This window comes from Myxocyprinus asiaticus, chromosome 23, assembly GCF_019703515.2.
Source record: "Myxocyprinus asiaticus isolate MX2 ecotype Aquarium Trade chromosome 23, UBuf_Myxa_2, whole genome shotgun sequence".
NCBI classification, from domain to species: Eukaryota; Metazoa; Chordata; class Actinopteri; order Cypriniformes; family Catostomidae; genus Myxocyprinus; species Myxocyprinus asiaticus.
Genome location: NC_059366.1, coordinates 47,247,501 through 47,274,169, shown reverse-complemented (window position 1 = coordinate 47,274,169; position 26,669 = coordinate 47,247,501). Strand labels below are relative to the sequence as shown.

Sequence of the window (26,669 nt, the reverse complement as noted above, 5' to 3'; positions counted from 1 at the left end):
ACCCTCCAGTGGTTACAGCAGAAAAAGGTGAAGGTTCTGGAGTGGCCATCACAGTCTCCTGACCTTAATATCATCGAGCCACTCTGGGGAGATCTCAAACGTGCGGTTCATGCAAGACGACCAAAGACTTTGCATGACCTGGAGGCATTTTGCCAAGACGAATGGGCAGCTATACCACCTGCAAGAATTTGGGGCCTCATAGACAACTATTACAAAAGACTGCATGCTGTCATTGATGCTAAAGGGGGCAATACACAGTATTAAGAACTAAGGGTATGCAGACTTTTGAACAGGGGTCATTTCATTTTTTTTCTTTGTTGCCATGTTTTGTTTTATGATTGTGCCATTCTGTTATAACCTACAGTTGAATATGAATCCCATAAGAAATAAAAGAAATGTGTTTTGCCTGCTCACTCATGTTTTCTTTAAAAATGGTACATATATTACCAATTCTCCAAGGGTATGCAAACTTTTGAGCACAACTGTATATACAGTATATCCGTGGCCGGGTCTCTAAAGACCCAAGTATGTAACAATGTTTGGTGAAATACTCATGCATTTAAGGGTTAATACAGTAAACTTTTATCTTGTGTGTCTCTCTCCATGTTTGAAACATCTGACACATCTGTTTGTTATGAGCTGCAAGTGTGTGATTCAAAAGTATCACTATAATATTCATAAGATCTCGTGTAAACATCCAGAGCTTTCTCTGATCATTGAGATTTAAAAGTAAAAAGTAAAAGGTCTAAAAAGTAATAAATGTTAAATTAGAATAGTACAGAACAGAGAAATAGATTACATAAGTTAAAGAATACTCAGTACATCATAGCCTAAATGAAATCAAATTCATGTTTGTTAATACATAAACATCATTCAGATAACCATAACTTACTTACAGGTTTCCATATTTGACTGTTTTACAACTCATTCCACTACTGTTTTCTTACAGATTAATTTGCTGTTTTAATTTTTTGTCTTGGCTGCAGTCATACATATTTATTATAATTATTATTATTATAACTATTATTATTATTATTACAACTATTATTATTATTATAACTATTATTATTATTACAATAACTATTATTATTATTATTATTATTATTATAATAAATATTATTATTGCAACTATTATTATTATTATTATTATTATTATTATTACAACTATTATTTTGATTATAAATATTATAATTACAACTATTATTATTATTATAAATATTATTATTATTATTACAACAATTATTATTATTGTTCTTATTATTTTTATTAGTGTAATGAGGTCAGCGCTGAGCGCCCTCTACAGGTCACACTCATACAGCACAAGAGCCTGTCGAAGCTCCGCCTCAGAGTCATCTGCTCCAGTGAATCTGATTCATTCATGTTCAGAGAGTCAGAGTCATCTGATCCAGTGAATCGGATTCATTCATGTTCAGAGAGTCGGAGTCATCTGCTCCAGTGAATCGGATTCATTCATGTTCAGAGAGTCATAGCGCTGGATGACATCAGTTCAGATCTGAGATCCGCGGTCAGAAGCGCGTGTCGGTCTCGGAGTTCAGTCCAGCGGCTGAAGTGATGATGGCGGCAGCGCTCGAGAGAGGAGGGCTTCGGTCCGCCTTCCTGAACCCGGGCAGTGGCGGCGGCGGAGCGGCTCCCACAGCGGGCGGCGGAGCGGGGTGTTCAGCGGCCGGGGCTGCGGTGCTGTGGGGCTCCGGGGGCTCCGGATCTATGCCCGTCCCGATGAATCTCTTCGCCACCTGGGAGATCGACCGCTCCTGTCCGAGCTGTGTGCCCAGGTCTGTGCTCACTTTAATACAGTGTTTAATCATGTGTGTTTGATTGTGCAGGAGTGTTTGTGTGTGCTCGGGGTCTGTTGATGTTCAGCATCAAAAATCAATATCCTGATGGTCACTCTTACCGTTGTGAGCAAAGTTTTGCCTACCCTAGCAGGTTTATCATGATCATGTTTATTCGAGATGTTTGTTAAGCCTAATAATCGTATTTTTTTTACCTCTATTATTATTAGTAGTAACAACAGCAACATACAACGTTATATTGTTAATATTAATAATAATAGTAATAATAATCGTTCTTGTTTTCCTCACAAATAAGTATTGTGGCAGTACCATGCTACAGTGATTTTATCAGATGGTAAGACCTTGGCACTGAGTGAATATACTGTATAATGTATGCATGTATATACCATGGCATTTACACGTAATTCTGCTCTAATGTACTTCAGACTACCATGGCACCATGTTCAAAACAATGCATGGTTGAACTGTGGTACTATTTTGTCAAATGTCATGGAGGAACTAATAAATTACAGTTAATGTTAATGGTTTGCTTTTGTTGTTTGTGTAAATTGTGTTTAGTTTTTCCACATTAATAGGACAAACAGTGTAGAAATTATTTTATCATACAGCTTCTTAAGTGGAAATGACCCTCATAACTGTGTGCATTAGTTAATGAAGTCTAGTCCAGTCACGGTTTAATGTAACAAGACTTTAATAATCAGAGAGTGTCAGATACTTTTACCACAGATAAAGCATTATTTATGTATATATATTGGAAACTCTTACAATAAGGTTCCTTTTGTTAACTTTAGTTGCAATACAAGTTTATCTCAATCGACAGCATTTGTGTCATAATGTTGATTACCAAAAAAATTAATTTAGACTCGTCGCTCCTTTTCTTTAAATGTGTGTTCCAGCGAGACACTTACAATGGAAGTCAATGGGGTCAATCTGTAAACATTAAAATACTCACTGTTTCAAAAGTATAGACACAAGACACAAACAATATGGGTGTTAACATGATTTTACTGTGATTAAATCACTTACTAACCACATCTGTGGAAAGATATAGACAATTTTACAACTTTGTTGCCATGACGATGTAATGTCATAAACCCTGTAATTCTTGAAAAGCAACAATTTAAACAACTTTACAGCTCAAATAATACATGAGTTTTAACAGAATTAATGTAAGTGCTTTTATTAAATTATAAGCGTCACATTTCTGACTTTAAACCCTCTAAAAATTGACCCCATTGACTTCCATTGTAAGTGTCTCAGTGTCTTTTTAATCTGCACCATTGTTGAATTCCAGTTCTTTTTTTTCTCCACTTTTTCTCCCCAATTTGGAATGCCCAATTCCCAATGCGCTCTAAGTCCTCGTGGTGGTGTAGTGACTCGCCTCAATCCGGGTGGCGGAGGACGAATCTCAGTTGCCTCCACGTCTGAAACCGTCAATCCACGCATCTTATCACGTGACTTGTTGAGCGCGTTACCGTGGAGACGTAGCACGTGTGGAGGCTTCACGCTATTCTCTGCGGCATCCACGCACAACTCACCACACGCCCCACCGAGAGCGAGAACCACATTATAGCGACCACGAGGAGGTTACCCCATGTGACTCTACCCTCCCTAGCAACTGGGCCAATTTGGTTGCTAAGGAGACTTGGCTGGAGTCACTCAGCACACCCTGGATTCAAACTCGTGACTCCAGGTGTGGTAGTCAGCGTCTTTACTCGCTGAGCTACCCAGGCCCCCTAAATTCCAGTTCTTGTATTTTTCATCTCTCCCTCTGTTCTTAATATTGTGGGGAATTCCAGAATGCTTTCACACCCCCATCATCATCATCTGTTTCTTGTTTTCTTCTGGGAAGTGATTGGCTGTTGATGTTCATTCTTCACATGGAGTTTCTCAAGCTGACTCTCCAGTGTGTGAACTTCCATCATCGTCAATATTGTGCAGATGTGAGGGATAGTGTTTCCACGGTGACATGACATGTCATGACATGTTCGAGTGTAAGACCGTATAGTGGTGTCTGCACTACTGTAATATTACAGACTGAGATCATTTTTTATGTCACCGTTTGAAGCTTGCTCGGTTGATGTTTTCAGAGAAACACACTCATTCAGGCTTTGGTGCATTTTACAGTTTTTGAGGCTGACTGTTGAGGTCTGGAAAACATATTTGAGAGTGATTATTGTGATGTTTATGACCACAACAGCAGAAAGTGTTGACTGATGGCATCACAAACGTCTATTCAGAAAGACAGTTCAGTGATATCAACATTGCTGTGATCAGAACAGCGTCTGTCGGCTATGAGATGTAAGTGTCATGCATCCGGACCTCTGGATGTGTCCAGTCCAGGACTGTAGGTGTGAACGGAGTTGTTTTGGCATTTGAACGCCTCACTGAGGGGTCCGTTCAGGTGCAGCTCCATTAATCAGCTCTGACCTGGATGTGTCTCAGCACTCGCCGCTCGTACTTTCGTCTTATCCTCACGGCCGCTACAGCAGCGGAAGACGGGGGTGTTCCCATGAGGATCTTTGTGTGTTTTGTGTTTGAGAATGCGTGTGTATGTTTAAAGTCAACATGAAATCTATTTTGACTCAGTTCACTTTCTTTATACACATTCTTGGTCTTATTGTGATCGGTTAATTGGTGCATGTTCGTGTTGTTTTTCAGTCGATATCACCTAGCCTATATGTGTTATTGATTAAAAATAGCTAAACAGCAGTTTAGTCATTGTTTTAAGCTACTGTTGTTGGTAATGCACCCTGTCTAAAAAAACCTTCCTAATAGTTAATGCTGTAATTTAAAGAAACAGTTCACCCAAAAATGATAATTCTCTCATCATTTACTCATCTTGATGCCATCTCAAACTCGTATGACTTTCTTTCCTCTGCAGAACACGGCTGAAGGTATTTTGAAGAATGTATACGTTTTTTTTTTGTCAATTTCAAGCTCTGAAAGGGACATAATATGATCGGTTTTGGGTAAGAAACAGTGCAAAAATTCTGTCCTTTTTGTCAAATTTAACTACCGACTGCTGATACTTTGGTAAAAAAAAAAAAAAATGTATTCTCGATTTTCTCCCCAATTTGGAATGGCCAATTCCCAATGCGCTCTAAGTCCTCGTGGTGGTGTAGTGACTCGCCTCAATCCGGGTGACGGAGGACGAATCCCAGTTGCCTCCGCGTCTGAGACCGTCAATCTGCGCATCTTATCACGTGACTTGTTGAGCGCGTTACCATGGAGACGTAGTGCGTGTGGAGGCTTCACGCTATTCTCCACAGCATCCACGCACAACTCACCACATGCCCCATCGAGAGCGAGAACCACATTATAGCGACCACGAGGAGGTTACCCCATGTGACTCTACCCTCCCTAGCAACCAGGCCACATTGGTTGCTAAGGAGACCTGGCTGGAGTCACTCAGCACGCCCTGAATTCAAACTCACGACTCCAGGAGTGATAGTCAGCGTCAATACTCACTGAGATACCCAGGACCCCTGATATTTTGGTATAATGACTATGCATGTGTTTTGCATTTTAGATCTTGCTTTAATAACATTATGAAAAATTAAGGTCTAACAAACATGTGGAATGCATTTCCTCCCCCATTAATGGTATGAAATATATATCATGATAAATATCGATATCAAACAATTTGAAAAAAAAAACAAAACAATTATAATATTTTTGGCCATATTGCCCAGCCTTACTTCTGCCCCACTTTCCTATGCACATTCATTAATGATTAATGATAATTGTCCCCATTGACTTGCATTGTATGTACAGTATATATATTAGGGTTGGGACGATATGGTTATCTCACGATTCGGTTCTATATACGATGTGAGGTCCACGATTTGATATGATATCACTTAAATGACAAAGTATAGCATTAAAGTGTTTGCAAAGTTCTTTAATACAAAATATAAATGCTTAAAGTTTAAATAATAGAGTATCTCAAATACCTTTCTCTATGAGAAAAGATCACAAACACTATCATCCCTGGAGTCGCGAGTTCAAATCCAGTCTTCGCGGTAACGCACTCAACGAGTCACGTGATAAGATGCGCGGATTGACGGTCTCAGAAGTGGAGGCAACTGAGATTCGTCCTCCTCCACCTGGATTGAGGCAAGTAACCGCGCCACCATGAGGACCTACTAAGAAGTGGGAATTGGGCATTCCAAATTGGGAGAAAATGGGATAACAATTTTTTTTTTTTAAATCACAATCAAATACGCCTTCAAAAATAGTGTACCGCATTCAGACTGATCAGGTGCAGAACAAACAATAGAACTGAGCAGAACCTGTCCTGAAAAAGCATGTGAAAGTGAATATTTATTTTTTAATTATTTGTTTGTCTTGATTATAATAATAATCACATTTTAACTTTTTAAAAATATTAAAATTCTTCTTTCTATTAATTAATATTATTTCTTGAAATTGTATATATAATAAAGATATGAGCTGTCAATGTTTGATATAATGTGTACAATTTACAAGTAATAACATTAAGTTTACATTCATTTGCATAACATGCACTATAATGGTACTGTCCCTTTAAGAGTTTAACGCATCTCACAGAATCGCACAGTTGTTGCGGTTCATTTTGTTAACGAGAGAGAAGTCTCGCTTTTTTAACGCATCCGTGCTATTTGTGATCAGAATTAATATTTATTTTTACTTTTTTATCTGACTGTATAGAACAGAAAGGATGTTATGGACACACATTACACGGACAAAATGGTCCGTTCAAAACAAGGCGATTTTCCAGGTATCTCAGTACTTCTAATTTCTAAAAGCTTATATAATTCAGGCACTTTAAGCACTTCAAGGACATTGTGTGAACCCTATAAACGGTGTAGATAAAAGCACTGTAGGGGTCAAATCAAGAGATGGAGAGATTATGATGTTTGACGGGTAATTTTATTTATGATCACATGAAGAGGAAACAGTGTTGGAAATGTTGAAATATAGAGTTTTGCCTCGATATGGTTCGTAATTTTTTTAGTTCATGATATATATCGAAATTCGATATATTGTCCCATCCTTAGTATATATTCACCTCATATCTCCATCAAAATATCTTTGTTCCGCAGAAAAAAGAAAGTCATATGAGTTTGAGACAGCGTAACAGCCTGTCTACATGGCATCATGTCAAAAGCAAGAGAACCCCATTATAATCAATGATGCTGTCTACACTGGAAGTGTCCGTTGTGGCGACAATAAATGGGTATCGTGTTCCATTTTGCGCTACACGTGCTGGTGCTACTACACAAATAAAACTGTTTAGAACGTTTGAGCCGATGCGCCCGGTGTAGATAGGGTGTAAGAGTGAGTAAATGATGAGAAAATTATAATTTTTTGGGAACTGTTCCTTTAATGCCATTTGATGTTAATGTGTTAAGGCAAGCACATAATGATAGCTTTGAAAAAGAAATGTTATCATTGTGATGCATGTTTATTCTCTGGGGGGTGAAATTGACCTTTAGTCTCCACGTCCCGGTCAAAAATCCTCCTCAAATGTGTGTGCCGGTGGTGTTTCAGTCCTCCACAATCTGATGTGACACGCCCACTTTACACCAGCCCATCAAGTCCTGATCAATAATATTGAGTCCTGCCCTACATTGTTTTCTCATTGAGCATCCTGTGAAGAAACCAATGATGTGAACATCACTTCACGTTGACTTTAAAAGTGTTTGTCACTAGTTTGTACCCAAGCTGTGATGGTTCCACTCGGCTGAGAAAGCTGATGTCCTACTGTGCCATGATGATGACTGGAATGAACCAATCATCCAATGAATGGGAGAGCCGCTAGTTAACATGGAAGACATTGACATTGATGCTTTTGTTTAAAGTGACTTATGGATTACATGACAGACTGCTCCATACTGAATGAGGTCATCAGCCAGCGGTGAATTTAGATGATCGCTGTTGAATCTGATGCTGTTTGTTTATGTGTATTCATGAATGATGGTCAGTGAGTGTGTCGTCAACACAAATCATTAGCAAGAAAATGAGAACTGAAGACCGAATTCCATCAGAATGGAAAATATTGAGATTTAGGACATTTATGAAACGTTCATGCTGTTTTTGGATGAAGATGACAGTGTTTTAGTTTGACGTTTGAATGATGAATAAACTGTAAGAACTAGTTGTTGGTTTTCTCTTGATCTGTGTATAGACGTTCTTTTAACTGCAGTAATTCGCTGTGTTTGAGAGTGTGTGACAGTGTGGAGTTGGTTTTCACAAATTGCCTTTGTGGCAGTGTTTGTATTGAATCTGTGTGTCATTACAGAGGATTCATCTAAACCTACAGGAGCACCTGACACGGCAGTATTTCACTGCTAGTGTTTATATGACTTAAATACATTTCAGTTCCATGTTCCCATCACATTTATTCTTAATAAATCCCCATCTGAGTTGGGATTCATGTTCTCTGGCGTGAGTTTATTGTATATAGAAACGGCTTCAGTTAAAATCAGCCATGAAACTGGTGAGATGTGAACTCAGACCACAGTAAACAACACAACACTCGTCTGTATGTGAAATGAGCTCTGTTTTATTTACCCACTTTACATGTGACTGTGTTTTTGTACGAATGTTGTGTAAAGTGCTGCAATATTTTATGCATGTTGTTGTAATTTGGTTTGTTGTGCAGTCGTCTGCAGTGACATGTTTGTGTTTGAGATGCTGCAGATGAATCTAAAACAGATATGAAGCTCATACAGTAATTTCTTGAGAGGATCAGTTGATCATTAGACAGACATAGATGATGCAAACTGTTCTGAGCTTTGCAGAAATGTGGTACGGTGTTTGTTCTTTATTGTTATCATTACTCTGTCTTCAGACTATTGGTTGGTCTGATGAATTCATTGGCGTTTTACTCCGTACAGTTGGTAAAACTTGAACAGATTGTAATGCTACAAGTTTGTATTGTTTGTGAGTGTTTCTGTTCAGTATACAGTGGGCTTTTTCAATAGCGGGTACAGATGTCTAAAGATCAAAAGTGGCTGAAATAATAACAATTTAATGACCGGGGGGGTCTGGGTATCTCAGCGAGTATTGACGCTGACTATCACCCCTGGAGTCGTGAGTTTGAATCCAGGGCGTGCTGAGTGACTCCAGCCAGGTCTCCTTGGCAACCAAATTGGCCTGGTTGCTAGGGAGGGTAGAGTCACATGGGGTAACCTCCTCGTGGTCGTGATTAGTGGTTCTCGCTCTCAATGGGGCGTGTGGTAAGTTGTGTGTGGATCGTGGAAAGTAGCATGAGTCTCCACATGCTGTGAGTCTCCGCGGTGTCATGCATTAAAAGGGGATTAAAAAAAAAAAAAAAAAAGGAATAAAAAAATAAATGACCGGGGGGCCTGGGTATCTCAGCGAGTATTGACGCTGACTACCACACCTGGAGTCACGAGTTTGAATCCCAGGGTGTGCTGAGTGACTCCAGCCAGGTCTCCTAAGCAACCAAATTGGCCCGGTTGCTAGGGAGGGTAGAGTCACATGGGGTAACCTCCTCGTGGTCGCTATAATGTGGTTCTCGCTCTCGGTGGGGCGTGTGGTGAGTTGTGCGTGGATGCCGCGGAGAATAGCGTGAAGCCACATGCTACGTCTCCATGGTAACACGCTCAACAAGCCACGTGATAAGATGCGCGGATTGACGGTCTCAGACGTGGAGGCAACTGAGATTCGTCCTCCACCACCCGGATTGAGGTGAGTCACTACGCCACCATGAGGACTTAGAGCACATTGGGAATTGGGCATTCCAAATTGGGGAGAAAAAAAAATTATGACAACTAATAAGACGTGTAGTACACAGAATTGCTGAAATTACCGTAAATGACTGAGCCTTTATTTTACACTATATTTAGGCCTACTTATTCACTATCACTAAGATATTTAAAAACAGAAAATGTTAATTTATCATTTAACAAGGCTAAATAATGACCACTTCTGTTAATCAGACAAAAAAAAAAATGGCCACATATTGGCTATATACTTCAGTTGTTTTGAACGAATGGTAATGGAGGATGTATTAGATCTTGTTTACAATTGTATTGAAAAAAGATTAATTAATAAATATAAAAGTTTTTAGAATTGTACTTTTTTCCAGTCATTAATATTCTGATGCATTAATGTGCTGTCTGATAAGAGTTTAATGTATCTGATATTGAAATCAATCACGTTTAACTTCAATGATCAACTCTGTTATCTCATCTGCTCAGCTAATGAAAATAATTCCAGTGTGTTTGTCAGTGAGATGAAGTGACAGTAAATATACTTACAGGTGTTTAGTTTGTAACACTGACCGCAGAGTGTTGAGATCCCGCCAGGGGCCTCTTCCTCCTCCTCCTCCTCTCGCAGGCGTCTGCATTCCTCCTGCAGCCGTTTGAACACATGTGGACATCCGTCTGGCACTCCTCCACTGATCTGTTTCAGCGGAAAACCCCTCATGTGTTGAAGATGAAGCACAAAGAGTGTTTATAAGTCAGGCAGCAGATCTGTGTTTGTTCAGTGAAGTACATGGACATGTTTTCCTGGAGTGACATCAATCACTCATATCACTCATATCATATTTTAGTCAGATTGCATTTGTCGGTATTCACATTGGTTTGATTATCAGATGTAGATTTTCACAGAATGATGTTTGTCAGTTCTGCGGTTGTCATGGAAACGGATCCGTGTGAATGTGTTTTGTTTGTTCCTGTTTACAGTGATGTCGGATAAGCGATAACCAAATCAGTTGTTTGCTTGTATATATTGTATAAATTGTGTGTTATAGAAATATAAATATCATAATGCCATATTCACAATCGTTCTTCATTAGTCTGTGATTTTAGGGTGAAATTATAGAATGGAGCTCATTTACAGATGATGTATTTGTACACATACATTCTAATATTTTCATATTTTCGTGATCAGTTTTGCATTGCAAGAAAGAATTGTAAAGAATGAAATATAGTTGAATGAAACTTCTGCAGAGGAGAGACAACAACATATAGTATATTTCAAAAATGAATGTATATCAGTGGAAACTGAAACAGTCCAGATAGAATTACACACGTGACCTCGAGGTCAGACTGTCAGACCCTAAACAGCATCTCTGTGTCTCTGTATAAAGAGAGATTGATTTGAGTTCAGGGAATGTTTGGGGTGTATTTGATTAATTTAGTCATCTAAAACAATCGTGTAAAACACCAGATTTGCTTTATATTCCAGATTTTCTCTCTTTATCCTCATCAAAAGCAGAGAGATTATAGGCCATTATTCCCGTGGAACTTGCGGCTTTGATCAAAATAATTTATTTGTGCTCCAGGAACATTTTGTTGTGAATCATTTTAGAAGCGTCCTGGCTCATTTTATCCCACAATCTTTCAGTTTGTTCTGCTGAGCCCGTAATGAGGGAATAATGACGGTTTGATTAAAGTCTGAATTTAAAAGCAGTACTTGTTTATATTTGGTAAGTGTCTTGTTTTGTCCTCTACATGAACTTAAAGCAGCTCAGACATGCATATGTGTAATATCAGAGTAATATCTGACAGCCCACTTTGATTTTATTATTGAACCACTTCTGAAGAAAAACACATTATAGAGCATATTCATTTAATTATTAATGTAATTTACATTCAGCGTTTAGATGTAAGGACCGGCATCATAAAGCAATAATAATCATAAACATTACAGATAAAGGAAACGCCTCATTTGTCATGACGGTGCAGTTTATAGCAGCATGTTTCTCTCTCGCTCTTGTAAATGTTGCTGAATCGTTGCAGTGAATCTCAGAGGAATAAAGTGATGAATGTGTTTTTCAGTAGAGGTCAGAATCATTACAAACAAAACTTTGCTTCACATCAGTGTTTGTGCTGCACTTCTACTGAGAAGAATCAGATGATTGTGTTGGTTATACAGTCACTTAAACATGTTTCTGCATGTGTCATACATGGATGTTGTTGCCAAATGGAAAAAAACAAACATTAAATGAATATATACTTTTTTTTTTGAGGAAATCAATTGTGTAGTCAGAAGACTAAATTAAACATATTTTTATGTAAACTTTTGTAGGTGCAAAAGTTAGTGAACCCTGAGCTGCATTGCTTAAAACGAGCAAGTAAATACAATTAGGTGGGACAAAATTGGTGGCTAAATTAACCAATGAAATGAGAGATCTTTAGCGAAGAAATTGGGCAGCACTGATTGAAACAGAGATAAAACCAGGTCAGTTTAGTCTTACCAAAGTGAACCCCATACAGGTCAATCATGCCGAGAGGTAAAGAAATCTCAGAGGACCTCAGGAAGAGGGTAGTGACAGCACATTTGTCTAGGGAAAGCTATAAATTCATCTCAAAAAAATTTGAGCTCCATCGGTCCACCGTAAGGCAGATCATCTACAAATGGAGAGCACTGAAAATACTGCAACTCTGCCTAGAAGTGGACGACCTTCTAAAATATCCGCAAGAGCCGCAAGAAAAGTGATAATTCAGGTAAAAGCCAACCCAAACATAACATCTAGGGATTTGCAGACCTCTCTTGCTGCATCTGGGACACATGTGCATGCTTCCACAATAAGAAGAAAACTCCATCAACATGGCTTTCATGGTAGGGTTGCTAGGAAGAAGCCTCTGCTCTCAAAAAAGAACAAAGCTGCCTGTCTCAACTTTGCCAGAGAGTACCTGGAGAAACCTGAAGCTTTCTGGAAATCCATTCTGTGGACAGATGAGTCCAAAATTGAACTGTTTGGTCACAACCAGAACCGCCACGTTTGGCGAAAAGTCAACACTGCATACCACCATAACCATAAGAACCTTCTCACAGTGGTGAAGCATGGTGTTGGGAACATTATGATCTGGGCCTGCTTTTCGTCCTCGGGACCTGGACAACTCCACGTAGTCCAGAGAATCATGAATTCTGAGGAATATTGTAAAATCCTGGAACATAACCTCAAGCCGTCAGTTGTGAAGTTAAAGCTTGGCCGAAAATGGATCATGCAACATGATAATGATCCGAAGCATTCCGGCAAAACAACCAAAGAATGGCTGAGGAAGAATAAGATTCGTGTTTTGGATTGGCCCAGTCAAAGTCCGGACCTGAATCCAATTGAAATGCTGTGGCGGGACCTGAAGCGGGCAGCTTCTCACAATAAGTTGCTGGAATTTTGTCCCATTCCTCCAGACAGAACTGGTGTAACTGAGTCAGGTTTGTAGACCTCCTTGCTCACACACGCTTGTTCAGTTCTGCCCACAAATCTTCTATCGGATTGAGGTCAGGTGACATGATTAAAAAAGGTTGTTTCTCCTTCATAATTTTTACAGTCAGTATTATGTTTGTTGTACATGTTTATACGTTTGGATAGACACTAAAACACACAATATGGACATTTTGAAGCATCTAAAACATAACATTTTTTACGTATTTACAGCTTTAGAAATGTACAATATTGATGCATCCATTACAAAGATATTTGAATACACGAATCGATTATAAATATATTTGAACATTTTTACTGTTTTACATTTTATTTTATATTTTAGATCCCTTAACCTCTAAACAACCACATTTCAACAATATAAAAACATGTAACAAGTAGATTAATGTACAGTAGCAATAATTTTTGTTACAGTATATTAATTTATGTATATTTTACAGCCGCTAATCCCACACCTACTCCTAAACCTAACCATAACCATTTATTAACCATATAAAACACGTAAAAGGCTAATTTAATCACAATAATTAATTCAGAAAAATGGCAAAATTCAGTATAAAAGTAGTTCAAATGTGCGATGCGCTGCATTCGATGTGCTCCCTGATGGCATACAATAGCATTGTGTGAGGTAGAGAGAGGAATTTAAGTTAATAATCAATGTAAATCTTCTCCTGATTATTCAGACATATACATCGTGGAATATGGCATGTCGCAAACGGTCACGAGAAACTTGAGAGTCAATGAGCGTTCGACGCGAGATCACTTACGTAAAACCGGTCGTTGTAATGCTTGTTGATGTGCCTTTTTTTTTATCCCCTTTTCTCCCAATTTGGAATGCCCAATTCCCACTACTTCGTGGTTGCGCGGTTACTCACCTCAATCCAGGTGGCGGAGAACAAGTCTCCGTTGCCTCCGCTTCTGAGACCGTCAATCCGTGCATCTTATCACATGACTCGTTGTGCATGACACCGCGGAGACTCACAGCATGTGGAGGCTCATGCTACTCTCCACGATCCACACACAACTTACCACACGCCCCATTGAGAGCGAGAACCACTAATCACGACCACGCGGAGGTTACCCCATGTGACTCTATCCTCCCTCCCTAGTAACCGGGCCAATTTGGTTGCTTAGGAGACCTGGCTGGAGTCACTCAGCACGCCCTGGATTCAAACTCGCGACTCCAGGTGTGATAGTCAGCGTCAATACTCGCTGATCTACCCAGACCCCCCTTGAGGTGGCATTTTTGAATTTTGAAAATGAAACCAACGCGGGTTGACGGTTAGTGCAGCGCCACAGCGGATGGAGATGGAGATCGCTGAATAAAAGGCTTGAATTTGGGTCTGTTCTTCTCACAAATCAATCTGAAGATTTTGATTTTAGCTAACACATGTATGGATCAGTTTTATTAATGTTTTATGATGCTTTTTGTGGTTCTTTTCTTCCCTCGGCATATTCTGAAAATTCCTTTTGTGTCCCATGGAAAACAAAAATAAAATGAAATGCTTAAAAAAATGGTTAAATGATTACAGAGTTTTTATTCATTTTACCATTTTAAAGTTTAGTCTTAAAGTGTTATAATCCTTTAAAATGTTGTATAGGGCAGCAGAACTGCATGAAACTGTTAAAATGTCACTATAATGTCAACTGCATTAAATAAAAGTGATGGCATTTAACTAATATTATTGATTATAAATTAAATATAATTAACTGATTAATTCTATGAATTCAATATGAATCAATTCAGACAGTACATGTAATCATTTGTGTTTCTATAGGTGTTAATATGTAAAATGATGACATTTAGATGCTGTCAGTATGGTACGTTTCAGTCTCTGTGCAAACATAAGAGAATGTAGGTTTGCTAGAACCAAACTTTATGTAAGAATACATATGAATTCTCATGAGATCACGTTGTTCATTCACAGCAGATATTACAGCTCACATTCTCTCTTTCTCTGACCCGTCGTCATTCGTCTGATTCTCATCATGTTTCAGAGTCCAGTCTTTCATGCCTTATTAACACTTCATTTATAAACATTCTCTTGAATTTATTAATCATTCTACACAATTTTAAATCACTTCCCAACTTATTCCACAGTTCCACCCCTTAACTGAAATACATGTTTTATTCAATTCAGTCCTAACTCTGTTATTGTTTTTAAACAAACATAATCCCCTCAAACTATACTGACTCTGTCTCTTGCCCAACATATTCTGCACATTTTATGGCAATAAACACTTGTTATTTTTGTACATAATCTGAATAATATTATAATCCACAAGATCACCAAATTTCAATGTCTGTAATTTTACAAATAAATAATTTGATGGTTTTATTTCTTAATATGAGATTTCCAACTTAGTTTTTCATCAATTATGAATTTTGTTTCTTTTACTCGTTCAATTTTAGTATTTGCTATTATTATTTGTCATTCTCTTTTAATCTCTTTGTTACTAAATATCATGTATTATTTTTTCCAAATTTAAGGACAATTTATTTATGTCAAACCACTTTTTTATAAATTTTTAATTCTTGTTCTCCAATCTCAAGTACTCTATCTAAATTCAGATCAGAATTAAATAAATTTGTATCATATGCAAACAAAATTCATTTAAATAATATATATATATATATATATATTTTTTTTATTGTTATTATTATTATTATTATTATTATTATAAGTTAATGGTTAAGTGCTCATGGAAAAGATGTGTTTTTAGCCTTTTTTTAAAGACAGTGAGTGAGTCTGCTTCACGGATGGAGTTGGGAAGGTTATTCCACCAACGTGGTACGGTGAAACCGAAAGTCTGTGAAAGTGTTTTGGTGCCTCTTTGTGTTTGTATAACAAGGCGCCGCTCATTAGCCGACCGCAGGCTTCTGGTGGGAATGTAGCTCTGCAGAAATTATTTTAGGTATGCTGGAGCAGACCCAGTGACTGTTCTGTATGCCAGCATCAGAGCCTTGAATCTGATACGTGCATCAACCAGCAGCCAGTGGAGAGAGACTCTTGGTCTTCATTAAAGACCAGATATGCTGCTGCATTCTGGATCATTGGCAGGGATCTAATTGTGCATGCAGGGAGGCCTGCAATTAGAGCATTACAGTAGTCCAGTCTAGTTATGACAAGTGACTGAACAAGAAGTTGTGTGGCATGTTCAGAGAGGAAGGGTCTTATCTTCCTGATATTGTACAGTGTAAATCTTCATGATCTTGCGGTCTTTGAGATGTGGGCTGTGAAATTTAGTCTGTTATCAATAGTTACCCCTAGATTTCTGACCGCTTTGGAAGGCGTTACTGTAGTTGAACTCAGCTGAACAGTGATGGTGTGTTCAACAGCAGGGTTGGCTGGAAAGACAAGGAGTTCAGTCTTGGCTGGGTTGAGTTGCAGGTGGTGTTCCTTCATCCAGGCCGAGATGTCTGCCAGGCAGGCAGAGATTCGAGCAGTCACTGTGGTGTCGTTGGGCTGGAAAGACAAGTAGAGATGAGTGTCATCAGCATAGCAGTGGTAAGAGAAACCATGTGCTTGAATGATGGGTCCCAGTGATGTTGTGTATATAGAGAACAGAAGTGGCCCAAGCACTGATCCCTGAGGTACCCCAGTAAGTAGCTGTTGTGGCTTGGACACCTCACCTCCCCAGGCTACCTTGAAGGACCTACCTGAGAGATAGGATTTAAACCAGTCAAGCACAGTTCCTGTGATGCCCAGCGAGGAGAGGGTGGACAGTAGGATCTGATGGTTGACTGTGTCAAAGGCTGCAGAAAGGTCCAGCAGAATCAGGACGGATGATCTGGATTCAGCTTTCGCCTGTCTCAGCGACTCGGTGACAGACAGCAGGGCAGTCTCGGTGGAGTGTCCACTTTTGAAGCCTGACTGATTGTCATCCAGCAGCTTGCTCTGTGAGAGATAGGCAGAGATTTGATTGAAAACTGCCCTTTCAAGTGTTTTTGCCATGAATGGTATGAGAGAGACTGGTCTGTAGTGTTCTATTTGTGTGGGATTAAGTGCAGGTTTCTTCAGCAGCAGGGTTACTCGAGCCTGCTTAAATGTAGTGGGAAAAGTGCCTGTAAGTAGAGATGTGTTAATTATGTGTGTGAGTGCAGGTAGGATGGATGGAGAAATGGCTTGGAGAAGGTGGGAAGGAATGGGGTCAAGGGAACAGGTGGTGGGGTGGTTGGAGAGGAGGAGTTTAGAGACCTCAGTGTCAGTCAGAGGAGAGAATATGGAGACAGAAGAGTTGCATACAGGAGACAGATGTTTGACAAGGTGTGGTGCTGAGAATGTATTGCTGATGGTTGTAACCTTATTAGTAAAAAATGTGGTGAAGACATCTGCTGTCAGTGATGTGTCAGGCGGTGAAGGGGGAGGGCAGAGAAGTGTGTTGAATGTTCTAAACAAGCTGCGAGTGTCTGTGGTGCTGTTGATCTACTGTATTCCTTTAACAGCGTCATGCATCCACAGTATCAATCAGTGCATTGAGTTTGAACGGCTAGATTTAGGTGAGAGAAGCCGTTTCATTGTTGCCCACAAATGAAAATTAAATGACAATATTCAAGAAGTGTTTTTAATAGTTGTTGTTTTTACACAATATTCAGACTCAAATGAAACGATTACTCGTTCACATCTCTAGAACAGACTGATATGAATGAGTGTCCAGCATTGATCTTAGTGTCCTGTCAGAGTCACAGAATCATGATTTTAGTTTCTGAGAGATGTCAGAATTTTCTGGACTTGTGTGTTGATCGTTCATCTCCGAAGAGTTTGGAAACATCCTCATGCGGGAGAATCCGCTCAGAATAAGTAGGCCATGTGTGGAACAGAAACAATATTTTGGCTTGTTTTCTCTCTTTTCCTCTCTCTCTGCTCAGGCATTTCCTGTGAGCACTCGTGTGCCAGAAACTAGAGGACAGAAAAACTCTCTGAGCCGTCCAGAACTCTGCCTGAACAGAAAGATCTCAGACATTACTTTCACTGCGTCTGTGATTATCTGATGACAGTATGATGAAGTCAGTATAATCACAAGCTCACTCACAGTTTCTAGAAGTATCACAGTTTAAATCCTGAAAACACTGAGACTTCTACAATCAACTTACCTTTTGTATTAGTAGTGTTTGTAAGTCCAGCATTTCTATCATTATTGCTTATAGTGATCTAATTAAACCTCAACAGTATTAAACAGTGTTCAGTGTGTTTGTGCTCCAGACATGAATGATCCCTCAAATCTAGGGCTGCACAATGAATCAACATAAAATCAGAATTGTGAAAGGACCATGTGCGATTTTTAAACCACAAAGGGTTGCAATTTAATTAATCTGCTTAGTCTGCTTACACTGCTCACTTCGAAGTTCATGTGTGCTGCTCTGTCCTGTGTGTATTGTGTTCGTGCATTATTACAATGTTTTCAGAGCGGTTCTGAGCTCCACAACTCCATCTCACACTCAAAGTAACAGATGTGCTCCGAGTTCGGTTCCGTTTGCTTTCGTGCGCTGACCGTGTTATATTTGAAGCTCTCCAGATTCACTTTAATTTCACTTTTGCATAATTCCAAATATGTTTGGCCACTACAAGTTAATATACAAACACAAATAATATACCCCATGACACCAGGTATTTGTGGGCAGAGAAGGAGATGTTAAAAGGAGGAGCACATTATACAGCTGTTTGAATTCAGCTACACACAGAAACTCTTCATGCTGATTTTGGCAAATTAAAAGCTTGATGATTTAGAACTGGATCACATAGCAATGCCCTGTGCAAGTTAAGATTTTATTACAGAAATATATTTGACTATTGAACAATAATTAAAATCATCATCATCAATATAATATTACAATACAACAATTTTATTTTCATGTTGACTGGGTTCCAAAAATTAATGAAATTGTTACAATGTTGCATTTTCTTTTTGGTTTGCTTTCTTTAGGCAACATTTCAAAATGACCAAAACTGTGTTATGTTTAACAAACTGTCCCCTCATTGGTCAATGTTTGTGTGCTGTTCTGGGATTTAGCACATACATCAATATACTGGTTAAAATGAAGAATATACAAAACATGTAAAAACATGTCAACTGGTAGTATTTTTTATGTCATGGTTATGCAGATGTCATGACAATGTACAGAATGGCGATCCAGTCAGAGGTTGCACTGCAAATAAACATTATCCGTCACTCTGATGGGAATGAGTTGTAAAATTTACATCACACACACACTCACACACACAGACAGACACACGCACGCACGCACACACTCACAGACACTCTCACACACACAGACACACACACACACACACACACACACAGACAGACACACACACACACACAGACAGACACACACACTCACACACACAGACACACACACACACTCACACACACAGACACACACACACACACACACACACACACACACGACACACACACACACACACACACACTCACACACACAGACAGACACACACACACACACACTCACACACACACACACAGACACACACACTCACACACACAGACAGTCTCACACACACTCACACACACACGACACACACACACACACACACACAGAGACAGACACACACACTCACACATACAGACAGACACAGACACACACAAACACACACAAACACACACACTCTCTCACACACACACTCACAAACACACACACACTCACACAAACACACACACACACTCACACAAACACAGCAGACAAAGATGGTTTTTATCTGTCAAAAGTTGCCAACTGTCCTACCTGTGTCTGTTAAGCCAGAATGAACCGAACTAAGGGAGAAAATGCACCAGGTTCAGAAATAAATGCTCCAATCGAGCCCAGAGTGAAAATGCACAAAAGTGAAAGTGAAAACATTACCAAATTTTGGTCAAAAGGAATCACTTACTAGTTTTTTGTTTATCATATCGCAGTTGAAATCACAATAGCAGTCAAATTTGATAACAATGGGATCATAAATTGGGCTGGTCCAGCTAATACGCATGCACGTTCTCAAGTTGACTGACAGGCGATGTCTGTATCTGAAAGGTGATTGGCTCCTTTACCTGTAAAGCCAGGTTTATACTTTGGAAGAAGCCAGACATTTTTATCCTGGTTGAACTAAAGCACCCTAGGTGAATGAAGCCGGCATTTATAATATGCGCAATGTCGTTTTAAAATTAGTTTATTTAGGGTGATGTCACGGTGTGTAATGCACTGTTCCAGCCACAAGTAAAGCCAATAATGCTTCTTTGCTTTATTAAACTTGTCACGGCCCCTTCCACTTTTAAAAACTCCAATCTCTCTCTACTTGTGGACGCACTATCTTTGTAGAGTTTGTGTTGCAAATCATGTAAAAAAGTATACTTCCGCACAATCTCTGAGAGACAGGATTCAAAGTTATCAATGATAATCAGTACATAGATTCAGAATTTATAATGTATCATTTTATTTTAACATGATTGACAGTGATTGGATGATGCTGGACATTACTTTAAATCTGAATTAATTATGCTAATTTCTGATGTAATGTCTGTAACATCTCAAAAACATGAATAATCAACACTCCTGGACACATAATAAACTATTAGATGAAAAAAATCTGACTTTCCATAGTTTGGTATTATTTAAAACTTAGTCCTGCTGTCCACATATGAGGACATACATTTTTTAGGAAAACTGTTTGCTCTAGAAATTATTTATTTTTTGCATGTTTATTAGGCGCTACTAGTTACAAATCAAAGAAGGAATGGAAAATACACACAGCAGTCACGCTCGGATCTCAGGAGGTTAAAGAAATAAATTAATATTGAATAATAATATATAATAATAAAGCAAGAATCTGAATCTGTGGCATAAGAAAGAAGTTCTACTCACAAGAGCGTTTTAGAGACATAAACCTGAAATTGTCCTGAGAAGAAACAAAAATTCAAAAAATATCTTGAGGTGTGGTAACTTTATAAACTGAATAACTGACTCGTTGAATTATTAAAAATTAGCACACACTCGAGTTGCAACTTTTCTTTGAGTCATTCCACATTACTACCTCTGGGTGTGCATTATTTTTTTAAGAATTCAACGGGCTGTCACTGTCGATCATTTTTGATAATCGAGTAGTGTAACGATTATTCCGACGATTAATCGAGTAATCTGAAAAATTATTTAATAACTTAGATTGCATAAAGTTGTCGAGGTGAAGTCACATTTGGCAAAAATGCATTAATTAGCCTAAGTTTTGATGTATTTTACGATTAAATAACAACAATAAAACTATTGTGCAAACAATATCTAAAGCCAACAGACACCCAAAGCAGATGTATAATATAAGAAATGTACAATACTGTGCAAAAGTCTGAGGCACATCAGATGTTTCACAAAAGCATTTGTCTTTAAGATGGTTATTTATATCTTCAGCTTTAGTGTGTCAATAGGAAATATAAATGTTAGACTCACAAACATTAATTTTGCAAATAGAAAAGATTAGAATAGAAGAACAGGGAGCCCTGCAACAGATGTCATGGCTCCCACAGCCCCCCCCCCCTCCCCCAAACATTGAGTCAGTCTGAGATTACATAAAGAGACAGAAGCAATTGAGACTAAATAGACAGAAGAACAGGGAGCCCTGCAACAAATGTCATGGCCCCCACAGAGCCCCCCTGAACATCGTGTCAGTCTGAGATTACATAAAGAGACAGAAGCAATTGAGACTAAATAGACAGAAGAACAGGGAGCCCTGCAACAAATGTCATGGCCCCCACAGAGCCCCCCCTGAACATTGTGTCAGTCTGAGATTATATAAAGAGACAGAAGCAATTGAGACTAAATAGACAGAAGAACAGGGAGCCCTGCAACAAATGTCATGGCCCCCACAGAGCCCCCCCTGAACATTGTGTCAGTCTGAGATTATATAAAGAGACAGAAGCAATTGAGACTAAATAGACAGAAGAACAGGGAGCCCTGCAACAGATGTCATGGCCCCCACAGAGCCCCCCACTGAACATTGTGTCAGTCTGAGATTATATAAAGAGACAGAAGCAATTGAGACTAAATAGACAGAAGAACAGGGAGTCCTGCAACAGATGGCATGACCCCCACAGATGTCTGTGTCTGAACATTGTGTCAGTCTGAGATTACATAAAGAGAGAGAGGCAATTGAGCCAAAATAGATAGAAGAACAGGGAGCCCTGCAACAGATGTCATGGCCCCCACAGAGCCCCCCACTGAACATTGTGTCAGTCTGAGATTATATAAAGAGACAGAAGCAATTGAGCCAAAATAGATAGAAGAACAGGGAGCCCTGCAACAGATGTCATGGCCCCCACAGAGCCCCCCACTGAACATTGTGTCAGTCTGAGATTATATAAAGAGACAGAAGCAATTGAGACTAAATAGACAGAAGAACAGGGAGCCCTGCAACAGATGTCAGGCCCCCACAGAGCCCCCCACTGAACATTGAGTCAGTCTGAGATTACATAAAGAGACAGAAGCAATTGAGACTAAATAGACAGAAGAACAGGGAGTCCTGCAACAGATGGCATGACCCCCACAGATGTCTGTGTCTGAACATTGTGTCAGTCTGAGATTACATAAAGAGAGAGAGGCAATTGAGCCAAAATAGATAGAAGAACAGGGAGCCCTGCAACAGATGTCATGGCCCCCACAGAGCCCCCCACTGAACATCGAGTCAGTCTGAGATTACATAAAGAGACAGAAGCAATTGAGCCAAAATAGATAGAAGAACAGGGAGCCCTGCAACAGATGTCATGGCCCCCACAGAGCCCCCCACTGAACATTGTGTCAGTCTGAGATTATATAAAGAGACAGAAGCAATTGAGACTAAATAGACAGAAGAACAGGGAGCCCTGCAACAGATGTCATGGCCCCCACAGAGCCCCCCACTGAACATTGAGTCAGTCTGAGATTACATAAAGAGACAGAAGAAATTGAGACTAAATAGACAGAAGAACAGGGAGCCCTGCAACAGATGTCATGGCTCCCACAGACCGAAAAACTGTGTCCAGGTGTATCTCGGAGAATTGGGGCTGTTTTAAAGGTAAAGGTGGTCACACTGAATATTGATTTAGCTTTTTTATGTTTACTGGACTTTGTATGACATTAAGTGATAAATGAAAACTATTTATGGCATTATTTTCGAAGACATCCTCACTATGCAACATTTTTAACCAGTGCCTAAAACTTTTGCACAGTACTGTATATAATTCAAGCTGACAGAGATTTGCTTCTCCAGGTGCCCAACTTTTTCATATATGCAAGATCTACTTTTTTCTTTAACTAGTTCAACATGATCTACCCATTTTTAGTTTTAGTATAAAATATTTTATATTTTCAGAAACAGTGTCTGCCCACCATTCTTGTTTATTGAGTTATTTACATGGTTAAATTATTTTGTAGAGATATAAAAGCCATATTATTTGTTTGTGGTTTTTTTAACTATCACTTGCATACAAAACAGAATACAATATTCACAGTATTCACGTGAGATGTTTTTCACTCTTGCGTTGAGTTGCAGCAGTTGCGGGCATTGTTGTGCTTGTGCAGCATACTCCAGATCACAAAAACTTCTCGCCATGCACCGTGTAAAATTCCTTTAAGCATCTTGCCATTAAGTTCCTTATTGAGTAAACACTGTTAATAATTTCTCAGGCCGAGATGGCCATTTCTCCCTCAGTTAAGCCTAAATTTTATATTGTGTTTGTGGGGCACGAGACACGTACATGAGGAGAAAGATCGCATTTATATTCAAATGGTATTTAATTTACACAGAACAGAACTCAAACGATAATTTGCTCAAAATAACCCTCTTAGATGGTCTGGATTCAGTCAGATTTATCGAACAGAATGTGTTTGTGCATCCATCACTGCATGTGAAACTTTAATCAAGCCCAAAGGACGTCTTTTTCATGACATTATTTTATGTTGCTTCATAAAAGCCTATATTGCTAACGATTGTGTAGATAAATAGCTTAATCGAGTAATTGAGTTAAATCAAGTAATCGTGAAGGCCCTAAATTCAAAGGTCCGTCATCAATTATTCCTTACACAAATGAAATATGTTGCAGAAAGATTCACACGTATGATATTTGGTAAGTAAAATTATTTAATTTCAGTCGGACGGGATAATAAAGTGGCTGGAGTAGTTCTGCAGCGTGTCAGGAATAGAACGAGGGCATCTGTTTACTGTCAACACTTTACGACGTGTCACAACAGACGCTTTCAGTGCAGACAGCTTCAATGATTATTATTTGCTCTTGACGTGCTGCTCGTGTCCGGTGCACGCAGGGTGTTATTATTTCTGTCATATACAACAGAAATAGTTAGATTAGTATGTTAGTATGCCATTCCAAACTCAGACAAAACGACTGAAAATCTAGAAAACAAAATGCTTATTTAAGTAACACATATCTAGATATTCAGCAGGAAACATGATACCAGATCAGTGATATCACGCTTGAGTTGACCTGTGACTGAGCTGATCGGGTTCATTTGGATCAGGACCAGCGTGGAGCTCTCTGCCGATTAATCCTAATGAATATTGTCACAAAGACTCCAGATGAGCTGCAGATAATGAGACACTCTGAGTAATCCTTCATTCAGTTCATTCATTTATTCATCTGTATGTGAAAGTGTAAAATGAGGTCAGGTGACGGTGTCACATCTCTGATCCTGTGGATTAACACACACTCTCACACACACACACACACATACTCACACACACACACACACAGATCAGACTCCACTTTAAACAGCTTTATTCTGTTCTGTAGAACACACTTTCATGTTTTAATGGCTTTTAACAGCCGTATGAAGGTGGATTAATATTGTTTGTTAATGATCGTATCATCAGGGGTCACGACTGCAACATGAAAGAGAAACATTTTCATTTATTTTTAAACCGAATGTCTCTGGTGTGTGTGATTCTAGGACACAGTAGATAAATCTACTTTAGATAATGTTAACTTCAGCCCAAAAATATATCGTCCAGTATTCTTTAGCGTTTTAAAACTGAAGTGTGTAATTTCTGCGTCACTAGCGCCACCAAACAGAATTTAAAAAATAAACGTTTGTTTTCGAACAGCTTTCTGAATACACCCCCGGTGATCAATCAAACAGATAGTCCCGCCCCCACCATTGGTTCATGCTGCCTTCAAGTGCACCTGGGAAGCGGGCATTCGTTACTACGACATGTCACTGGGAAACAAAATATGGAAGATGTCAGACTCAAACAAATACTCAATGAACGACGGCAAAAGCTCAGCTAAGCTTCAATGTCCCAACTCGGCAACTCTTGTATCATCTAGAATTCCATGTTTCCCACTTGTGTACGACTTCACCTGGTCATTCATGAGCTTGAAACTTGTAATTACGATATTTCTGACTCCACTTGAAAGCATACCTGCCAACATCGGATTGTGAAGAATAGGGAGATTTTTTTTTTCAGGTGGGGGGTGTTGTGGTGCGAGGAACGGCAGTTTTTGGTGCACCCATATGGTAAGACGGTGCCCCTGTAGGGAGTAGGTAAACCTCGTAGACTGCGTAATATACGTATAGGGAGCGACAGTACAGGTCAGTAATACTACACTGAAGATGAATAATGCCAAGAAGTTGACCATGTGTTCAGATGGTCCCTTACCACTTCCTTCACAGTTTTAGCAATAAATGCTTTTTGAGTTATTAATAATAAAAAGTGTATATCCTTCCTTTTTTTTTCTCCCCAATTTGTTATGTCCAGTACCCAATGTGCTCTAAGTCCTCGTGGTGGTGTAGTGACTCGCCTCAATCCGGGTGGCGGAGGACGAATCTCAGTTGCCTCCGCGTCTGAGACCGTCAATCTGCGCATCTTATCACGTGGCTTGTTGAGCGCGTTACCGCGGAGACATAGCGCGTGTGGAGGCTTCACGCTATTCTTCGTGGCATCCACGCACAACTCACCACATGCCTCACCGAGAGCGAGAACCACATTATAGCGACCACGAGGAGGTTACCCCATGTGACTCTACCCTCCCTAGCAACCGGGTCAATTTGGTTGCTTAGGAGACCTGGCTCGAGTCACTCAGCACTCGTGACTCTAGGTGTGATAGTCAGCGTCAATACTCGCTGAGATACCCAGGCCCCAAAAAGTGTATATCCTTTCTTATATGCTGAGAACTTTTCTGACCCGTGACTTATAAAAAATATTATCTTAGTTATGCATCTGTGTTGATTTATATGTATTTTTAAAGTTTTTTTATTTACTTTATTTTATTATTTCATTTTTTAAATTCACCTGTACTTCTTGTCTTTATGACTCAGTGGTTGTATTCATACATTGTTGGATCTGTGTAATTTTGTACATCTTATTGAATATTTATATTGAGCCTTCTGTTTTTCAATAAAAAAAAACACAGTTTCAGCACAATATGTGGACTTTCCAGACGACCCCTTACCTGCCGTATAAAAATGTACAACTTCTATCATTGTTAAATGAACGATCTGGAACGTTTTTGCCATGACGCCATCTGACTAGCTTATGGGACAAATCGCATCCCATATTGATCCGATACGGGATGCATCATTTCATATTTAAATAAGGGACAATCCTGTATGAGTGAAGTGTGGATGCAGAAAATCGTGAGTTTATCGGGAGAAATTGTAAATCGGAGTACAGTGGAAGGAGGGATGGAAA

At 39.2% G+C, this 26,669-nt stretch overlaps 1 protein-coding gene across 1 annotated transcript in view; it reads left to right on the top strand.

Moving 5' to 3' along the window:
• Window positions 1–1,535: 1,535 nt before the first annotated feature.
• The window catches only part of zmp:0000000755 (phosphofurin acidic cluster sorting protein 2), a 63,747-nt gene continuing 38,613 nt past the window's right edge, over window positions 1,536–26,669 (top strand). The window contains exon 1 of the mRNA XM_051652345.1: window positions 1,536–1,793. Within this exon, the coding sequence (XP_051508305.1) occupies window positions 1,573–1,793 (221 nt within the window). The 5' untranslated portion in view covers window positions 1,536–1,572. The remainder of the gene's footprint in view (window positions 1,794–26,669) is intronic.